The sequence below is a fragment of the Emys orbicularis genome, chromosome 13 (assembly GCF_028017835.1).
Source record: "Emys orbicularis isolate rEmyOrb1 chromosome 13, rEmyOrb1.hap1, whole genome shotgun sequence".
Taxonomy (NCBI): Eukaryota; Metazoa; Chordata; order Testudines; family Emydidae; genus Emys; species Emys orbicularis.
The window spans coordinates 47,703,791-47,713,289 of record NC_088695.1 but is presented as its reverse complement, the minus strand read 5'-3'; the positions used below and the strand labels follow the sequence as shown (position 1 = coordinate 47,713,289).

General features: G+C 46.6%; 1 protein-coding gene across 1 annotated transcript; it reads right to left on the bottom strand.

Annotated features, from left to right (window-relative positions):
• RPL38 (ribosomal protein L38) lies at positions 1-8,606 on the bottom strand. The gene is made up of 5 exons (XM_065415611.1): positions 8,520-8,606; positions 8,281-8,314; positions 7,908-7,968; positions 4,973-5,095; positions 1-79 (listed from the first exon to the last, which is right to left on the bottom strand). Exons 2-5 carry the CDS (start codon positions 8,281-8,283, stop codon positions 54-56), a joined length of 213 nt encoding a protein of 70 aa, XP_065271683.1. The 5' UTR covers positions 8,284-8,314; positions 8,520-8,606; the 3' UTR covers positions 1-53.
• Between the last annotated feature and the right edge of the window lie 893 nt (positions 8,607-9,499).

Here is a 9,499-nt window from a genome sequence, read left to right as displayed (position 1 = left end):
AACAGTTCCCTCTTTTATTATCATACATGTGAAAAGCTCTGGGCACGACCGGTTCATTTCAGCTCCTTCACAGCCAAACCTAAAGAGAAGGGAGGGGAAAAAAAAAGAAAAAAAAAAAAAGTTGAGTAGCTAAAGAGAGACTGAGCCTACTCATTATTTCTGCTTGTCTGGCTGTGAAACCCTGGAACAGTTGCACTGCATCCTGGAGACAAGCTGCTGAAATGACTGCAGTCCCCAATGAAAGGTCAGGAGTGGATTTCTCTGCCTGCCTAGAGCCTCCAGACTTGTGAAAAGGGTGGCCTGAGACCTTGCTCACACAGCTTTCAAAGCAAGAGCATTTGCTCAGGTGCTGCATGGCTAGGGCCAGATATTCGGTTTCAGAATTAATACTGGGAAAGAGGCCACAATTTTAATACAGTAGGCGGGTCAGCAAACCCCATTGCTGGCCCAATGCAGGGCACTTAGCCCCCACACCTGGCATTCAGCACCGGAAAGCCACTTGAATTGGGCTGACACATCAAGAATGGTTCTGCTGATCTCTGCAACTCCATGGGATGGGCAGGGATGGTGTCCTTAGCCTGTTTGCCAGAAGCTGGAAATGGGCAACAGGGGATGGATCACTAGATGATTCCCTGTTCTGTTCATTCCCTCTGGGGCACCTGGCACTGGCCACTGTCGAAAGACAGGATACTGGGCTAGATGGACCTTTGGTCTGACCCAGTATGGCCGTTCTTATGGCAACACCAGAGCCTCTCCTACTAGCAGAGGGCTGTGGCAAGAGGGAATTACCTCCTTCCCCACTATGGGAATGGGACAGTCCCTCCATCATTCACTTCAGGGCAGGACTTGCAGTTCAACACTCTGCCCATGAGTCAATGTGACACCAGGGGCCCCTGGAGGAGCACTGCCAGAGTATCAGTGCTCTATACTATCCTTTGGGTGTTATCAGATCTCTATTGCTGGGGCCTCAACCACCTCTCGGCTTGTTGGCCCTGGTTACCCCATATGTATAATCTCATTCACCCTTTTAATTGAAGACCATTACTTTCTGCAATGACCCCTGTGGTCAGCCTCATAGTGCCCTGTATTATACCATCTCTCTTGCTGCTCTCTTTAAAAAAGCATCACTTTCATGACGTTACCACATGAAACCAGTGACTGCAGTGCTGGACACTTCCCTTTGTGCTTTGCCAGAGTCCAGGATCAGAGAACTGCCAGGAATAGGGGATACACAGCCAGAAGCAGCAAGCTCCCAAGACAATGGGATACGCACAGCATTCAAGTGATATTAAAGTGAACCAAAATTAGACAGACAGGGCAACCCTGCCCGCAGTAGTTCTCCCTATGAGGTGATGTTTAAGGCATAAGGGCCATATTTTTGGAGCTGAATGCACCCACCCTACACTCACCCATGCGGGATATCATTTGAAGCTTCTTTAATGTACGTGTAGATGAGGTGTGATGTGAGGCTGTCAAATGGGGCCATAAGCCTGTAGGCACAGTGAAATAGTGGTACCCAAAGTGAGGACGTATCCTCCTTCGCTGTTCCAGAAACACTACAATGACTGACTATAGGTTTTACTGTTTAAGTTACACACCTTAATGTGGTGTTTACTGGTCAAAGATTGTCATTGGTTTTGCAAGGGCAATTTTCCCCCTTGCAAATAATGCTGTTTGGCATGTGACAAAAATGGCAACTATCAACATTTTGCCATGTATTACCATGAATTGGTTTCATATCTCATACTCTCAATTGTCTAAGTATCTCATAAGTGACTGCAATAGTCTTTGATATTTTCATTTAGAATTTGCTGACCAGATCAGCCTTACATTGAAGGTTGTGCAGCAGTAGCAGTAGACTGCATGTGTCCATAGTTTGTCCTGCAGAGTGGGTAGATACAATGTACGTGAATTCCTAATGTAATGCCTCTCCATTTGTAAGCTTTTGTACATACAACATAGTGTCTAGTCTGTAATATCTATGCATTTAGTCCTAGCCTTTGAAATAGTCTAGAACAGCAGTTTTCAACCCGCAGCCCAATTAGCACGCAGTTGCGACTCAGATGTGTGCTAAAGGCCGGCGGGCCCCACGGGGTCTGGGTCCGGGCTGCTGTGTGGCTGCCCTGCCACCCGGTAGGGTCTGGGGTCCCTGCTGCCCGGCCATCCACCCAGGGCTCTGCTCCTGGCCCCACTCTCTGGAGGAGTCCCTGTGTGGGAGGCGCTGGGCATAGGGGTCTGTTGGGGGGGGGGGGGGGGGGGGCACGGAGAGAGAGGGAGAAGCGACACTGTGGTTCTCAACCGGAGGCCCAGGTAACACATTGTGGGCTGCATATGCAGCCCACAATGATAAACAGGTTGAGAACCACTGGTCTAGAAACTAGCTTTTTAATTCAGTGACACTTATGCACAGGTCAGCATTAGTGTTAGAGATACCACATTCATATTATGAATATGCAAAAGCTATGAGAGAAAGAAATGGCCTGAGAACTAGTAGTGAAGACAAAGTCCACAAACAAGTCCTTACCTCTGCACTGAAGAAGGATAAAGATCATGTTACTGCTCTTACTAACCACTGTCAGTACCAATGGCAAACCCATTTGACCCTGAATCACATCCAGAGGTGCTTATCAACATATATTATTGGCACATCGGATGTTACGTGCAGTCAAGAGTTTACTGAAAACATGAGATTTGAGAGCAGTGCACTTGATTTCTGATGGGATCCGTACCTTCTTTAGTCCAGCCAAGAAAGCTGACATTTAGTCTAGCAAGGGAGGGACAATCATTGCAGCTGTCAGTCCACAAATTGCTTTCCACAGAGCCCTGTCCTTAGCAAGCGCAGGGATGATGTTTCAATGGCAACTGTTCTTAGTTGCCCAATAGGACCTGTGCCTATGTCCCTCTTCCAACGCTGATGGAACAATGAGAACTGACAAAGCTGAATTAGGGCATCAAGCTGAAAGAATCTGCGTGTTAAGAGCATGCAACAAAGAAACCACAGTGTACACCAGAGATGCTATGGCTGTCACACAAGCCATGGCTACAGAAAATTACATGCATTCAATGAATTGGCTGCTAAGTACTTGAGGCAGGCCCTACAAGGATTTGACAAAGCTAATTCTATAATCAAAGTTTTTGACAGATATGACAACAGTCACTGTGAAAACTGCAGAAAGTGCCAGACAGGATGTAAGGTTAGATACAGGAGTTACCAGATGACGGGTAGACACCCTGCTCCTCCATGGAAAAAAAGTTTAGAAACATGGTAGGCACCAAGCAGGCACTTGGTAAAATTACTCTGTGAATATGCAGCTCAGAGTGCAGGAGCACACCCCAGCACACCCGCTCCCTCTTGCTGGCTTTTCCAATGGTGAAGCAGCGAAGTCCATCACCCGCAGAGCGGCTTCTTTAGCACAAGGCTTGTACAGTACTCACAAGGAAGCTTCTGCATGGTGTATGTGCCAAGATGACTTGTGTATCTCAGTGTAAAGGAACCGTAGTAATTAGGTCCCCGATTCAGATATTTTGGTCCTTGCTGTTCGCTACTTTCCAAAAATGGAACACACAGATAACATGTGGATTGAAACAGTCACCCTTACTAGCACAACTGACTAGCATCACCGCATACCTGTGCATGCAACTTTTGACACACTCCCTCCTGACTTCTGCTACATACTTCTGCTGTACACATATTAACAGATGTGACCCTGAGTCATCCATATTTTGTATTGGGAGAGACAACTGTTTAATGTTGTCAAAGCAAACGGAGCTTACTGCTTCAGCGACCTTGCCAAACTGGGAGAGAGATGGGCAAGCCGCAATTTCTGCAGCAAAGAAGTTGGTAGCAGTGCATGACCAGAGCAAGAAAGAGAAGGAGACCCCCAAAGACCTCAGTTGCTTGCACCTCAATCTAGCCATCAAAAAGGAAGTGTCACTGGCCAAACTCCCACCACGTCAGTAGTTTTGAAGAGCACGTCAAGACACCCTCTTGGCAAACAAAGATTTGGATGCCTCTGCACAGATATTGGATCACCACTGCAACATGGATGGAAAAAATGTGGATGAACTATTTCCTGTATTCTTCAATGCCCTGATGACATCTGAGCTTCAACAAGACCGTATTTGTGCCTCTACCAATAAGAGGTGCCAGACAATCAACTGTTTGTAGTCAGGACAATTTTCCCTGCATACACTGTTGTAACCTACACACCCTTGAGAGAGATGATTATGATGATGAATGAGATGATAATGACGTTGACTAGAAATGTCACCAGTGCTATTACATTTCAATATTACCTGTACCAAATTTGTTTTATCCTTTAGATTGTTATGATGCTTTGAGGTCAAAGAAACTCAATTTTATGTCTTGAAATAATACACAGTCAATAAACTAACAGAAACGAATGCAAATATTTCAAAGTCATCATTTATAGCATATTGATGGGGGTCATCATTTATCCGTTTTTATGGTAACAGCAGCGCTTGACAGCTCCACATGCTACCTCATCTTAAACGAGACATAATAAGCTCTCAAACGATGCCTGGGATGTGTATAGGTGTAGAGGGTACAGTAAGTTGACCAAATCAGTGGTGATTGCTGCTCCCCTATTTCATGCACTGTAGAATACTGTGAATACCCACAGCTTACAGATCTGATCGAGCTGAGGGAATGAACTGTGAGCCAGAACGAAGGTCTGTGCTCCATAATGTAGAGCTACCCTACATCAACATGCGTGTATTCTTGTATGCCCAGAAAGAGCCATTTCACACATCCCCCTGCTCAGCCTAGCAGAGTGAGGCTCTCAAACGTAGAGCAAACAAAGGGGGTCCCAAAGCCTCCACTTTCCTATCCCACTTCACGGCACAATGAAAGGGGCGCCAGCTCACCGGTAACTCTAGATAACACAAGAGGCTGGTTATAAGTACTTCAAGATCTGAAAAAAGTGCAATATAAAATCCAGAACTCAGTTACCTGGTGGCAGGGACTGCTTCAATTTCTCAGCCTTTTCCTTGTCTGTGATGACCAGAGTGTATAGGTACCGGCTGCAACGCACCTTAAATTTCACATTGTCTTTGTTCTTCTTGATCTTGACAGCTGCAGTAGAAAGATGCTGGAGTTAGCGCAGCATCATTAGTGCCTTGCACACACAATAACTGTTGCAAGCCACTCCAGCCAGCCAAGGAAAGTCCCAGGAACCCAGTGAAAAAAGTAGCCCTCCCAGTATAAGGCCTTACACACCAGTTACTCTGCCTCTCAAATATATAAGAGACAGTTGGAGTGTTAGGAGGTTGTATTTACCATTATGGTCTTTTTGCACATAAAAGACATTTAAAGCTCCAACACCATGTTTTACATACAATTCAAGTTATCCAAGGCTGCAGAAGATGCTTTAAATCCAGTTTTTCCATCTTTGTCTTTTAGGACCAATTTAACTACACAGTTCCTTCAAATATATGAAACTGTGCTTCTTCGCCTCCTTTCTTGAAGGAGAGTATGGAAAAGCACCAAGAGTTCCGCTTTACAGAAGCTATTGGAGGTTTACAGAACCCAGAACTGGTTGAAATGCTTTTTAAAAACAATACTACCAGCCATGATAATGTTTCAAGTACTACACCATGCCCTCACCCACATAATGGGCTTTACAAAGCCTATTTTCAGGTATTTTTCCTCTTTGCTGCAGTGCAAGACCCACACAAACAATGGAACAGTGTAAATGGGGCTCTCAAACTGGGCCATGACATTATGTGGGGCTTGCGAGCCGTCAGTCTCCACATTTCACCTCCAGCATTTATAATGGTGTTAAATATTTAAAAAAAAAAAAAAAAAAAAAAAAGTGTTTTTAATTTATACTGGGAGGGGGGTCGCACTCAGAGAGGCCTGCTGTGTGAAAGGGGTCACCAGTACAAAGGTTTGAGAACCCCTGGGAAACCATAAACAAAGTACTGTCTATTCAGTTTGCTTTTAGCATTTGACATTTCTCATTTTGCAATTATAGTCATCTTAGGTGCCACCTGAAACAATAGCAGGTACGACAATTACAGGCAGAAGTGTGATTTAATGGTGCCCCTTTCAAAAGAATATGAAAAGCTTTTGATATTAAATCAGTGGCTGAAAGGCTAGATTGAAATCGACAAGAAACATGATCATACTATATTTGCAAATAGTTTCCAACATCACTTATTTGCCAAAACCCAAGTGCAAGGTTGTGTGTGTCCCTGTTCACCACATTCCCAGGAAGGGAAGGAGCTGCACTCCGTACAGTGCCCCAATAGCATCAATTCTTGTAGGAGAAAGGAGTCCTGAACTTGGGTCATGACAAAATAATCACAAATGCAGTTTATAAGAAAAAACAAACGAACATTGGTATCACCGCACAGTCAGGCTCTCTATTTAACAGACATTTCAATTAGCCTCTAAGCTATAAGCTCAGATGCTGCTAGATTTACTTAGTGATTGCCAATTCCTGGATAATGATTTTTGTAGCATTCAACACAAGATAGGAGAAAAGTATTGTAATCCGCTCCCCATCTTACACCATTTAATCAAGGTCACCATGTTAAGTACCAATCCAATGAGAAAGTCCAGAGATGAGCAACAAAAATGATTGAAGGTCTAGAAAACATGACCTATCAGGGAAGATTGAAAAACTTGGGATTTGTTTAGTCTGGAGAAGAGAAGACTGAGAGGGGACATAACAGTTTTCAAGTACATAAAAGGTTGTTACAAGGAAGAGGGAGAAAAATTGTTCCTGTTAACCTCTGAGGATAGGACAAGAAGCAATGGGCTTCAATTGCAGCAAGCGCGGTTTAGGTTGGACGTTAGGAAAAACGTCCTGTCAGGATGGATAAGCACTGGAATAAATTTCCTAGGGAGGTTGTGGAATCTCCATCATTGGGGATTTTAAGAGCAGGTTAGACAAGCACCTGTCAGGGATGGTCTAGAGAATACTTAGTCCTGCCATGAGTGCAGGGGACTGGACTAGATGACCTCTCGAGGTTCCTTCCAGTCCTATGATGATGCTAAGAAACCGCTTTCAGACAGAGCTCTTCAGGGCAGGAAGTGCATCTTTACTTGATGCACATACGTCTACATATGAACCTTAAACAATTGGATAAGTCATTAACATTCATTTGTGTTGGGCTTCTGGGGAAGAACAGCCCCCATGCTTGTCACAAGTGGAAGTGGGTGGGTCTAGACCAGAGTCAGGTTTATGTCCCCTACTAGGACCAGGATTTACCCATTAGTAGCAGACGTGACAAGATTTTGTCAGTTATTTTTAGTAAAAGTCACAGACAGGTTGTGGGCAATAAACAAAAATTCACAGAAGCCCGTGACCTGTCCCCTGGGGGTGAGAGAAACTGAGCACATCCACTGCTGTTCCTGAGGTAGGGGGCTGAAGCCCCAGGGGACCGGCCACCTGCTCCAGCAGCCCAGGGGGCTGACATCTGCTCCAGCTATGCTCCAGAAGTAGTGACAGAGGTGCTGGAAAGCCACGGAATCTGGGACAGAATCATAGCCTTAATGATGATGAATAGGATCTACACTGAGCAGTCATTCATGGTAGGTCCTGTGTCATCTAACGTAGACTCTATATAGTTGCCCTTGGACATGAAGTTGTAACATGTGGGCAAGCCCCTGACCAATGTCTCACAGGCTGCAGGAGTTTAAGTCCCAACATTCCTCCCTAGCAACCATGTGGCCATAGACAAACATGTAAGTAAGCAGACATGCTGTGGGGCCCACGCACTGTTTGCGCTACGGTAAAGAGATTCCCTCCCTTCAACTTCTACAGAAGAAAACCCTCTTTAGCGTTCAACAGGAGATCATTTTTTATAAGACAGATGGAAGCCACGCAGACGCCACGTCGGGCTTCAACCCAGCACCGGGGCAAACCAATACTACTCACATTTTGCATCCTTTCTCCTGGCTGTAAGCAGGAAGTCTTTGATCTCTTCAATTTTGCGAGGCTGGAAATAAATAACAACAACAAAGACTCAGTATCTTGAGCACAACTCAGCGTGGAGAGCAGTGGGAGACATGCCCGAGGCCTGTCAGCCGCCCCATTAACGCACCGCCAGTGTGCTCACACCAGGGAAATACCCCGCCAGCCCGTGCCCATCCTCCTGGGCACTGGGGGAGCCGGGCGTGAGCCCACGTCCCCGGAGCAGATGTGGAGAGACTCCCCGCAGGGCCCGCCTCCCCTCCCCACGCCGCAGGGTCCCCCCAGGGCCCGGCCCGCCCGTGACCCAGGCGCGCATCACCCCCACGTGCTGGCTCACCATGGCGACGGTCCGGGCTCCGGGCAGCTGCTGCCTGCGGGAGAGAAAATCCAAGATGGCGTCAGCGCAAGGGGGGGGGGAGCTGAGAACCCCCAAGTTCGCCCCTCCTCGCCCCCACCCCACCAACGGGCCCGCCCGCCTGGCCCCCCACCCGCTCCCCCATATCCCTCATCCCCTCCACGGGACCCCCCGGCCCGGCCCCGCCGAGGATGCCGGCGGATCCAGCCCCGGACACTCACTCAGGCGGCCACAGACGCGGTGATAAAAAGGAACAAGTACTTCCGCATCCGGGCACTTAAACCAGACCCAGGCGGATACGGGTGCCGAGAGCAGACAAAAGGCGCAGGAGGGCGCTCACAGCAACGCAGCTGGGTAAGGAGGGGTGGTTAGCCAGAGAAGTGCTGGTTTATTTGGGAACCTAGGTTTAGACAGGAGTTACAGTGTGTGTTTGTGAGGGGGGTATTGGTGGCGTGTCTGCTATTGTATTCATTGACATGAATAGCTAATGAGAGTGCTATCAATTGTTATTACAATTATACTCATTTTAATTAATGATAAACAATTAATTCACAACTCACGGTTGGGGGCGTGTATGTTTCTTATCATATTTCCATTGCCGGTTAGTCCGTGTCTACTAATGTTGCATAGCTCCCAGCTGCGGGTCATTGTCGACATGACCACATTTTTGTTAATACAGAGTTGAATGCCATGCACTGCAGTTCCTTGGCTGACTCTTACAATCTCTGTTTGCTTAGTGCTGTGATCTGGGTAATCCAAGATGTTATGGGCAGTTATAAAGAGGATGGGGATCAATTGTTTTCCATGTCCACTGAAGGTAGGAGAAGAAGCAATGGACTTAATCTGCAACAAGGCAGATTTATGTTAGATGTTAGGAAAAACTTTCTAACTCTAAGGGTAGTTAGGCTCTGGAATAGGCTTCCCAAGGGAGGCCTTGGAGTCCCCATCGTTGGAAGCATTTACAAACAAGTTGGACAAACACCTGTCAGGGATGGTCTAGGTGTTCTTGGTCCTGCCACAGCTCAGAGGATGGGACTGGATGACTTCTCGAGGTCCCTTCCAGCCCTATGTTTCTATGATACAAGAGGAGAGAGGATGCTTTTTTGTGGTTAAGGCAACCACAGAAGGAGCCTGGGTTCTGTTCTCAGCTTAACTCCAGATTTACTCTATGATTTTGGACAAGTCAAATCCACCTTTTAGG

Excerpts from the sequence above, each read along its gene's own strand:
- RPL38 (XM_065415611.1), bottom strand. Across the intron at positions 5,096-7,907 it reads CAGGAGAAAGGATGCAAAAT|CTGTCAAGATCAAGAAGAAC; the intron begins GTGAGTAGTATT and ends TTTCTACTGCAG. Across the intron at positions 80-4,972 it reads GAAGCAGTCCCTGCCACCAG|GTTTGGCTGTGAAGGAGCTG; the intron begins GTAACTGAGTTC and ends CCTTCTCTTTAG.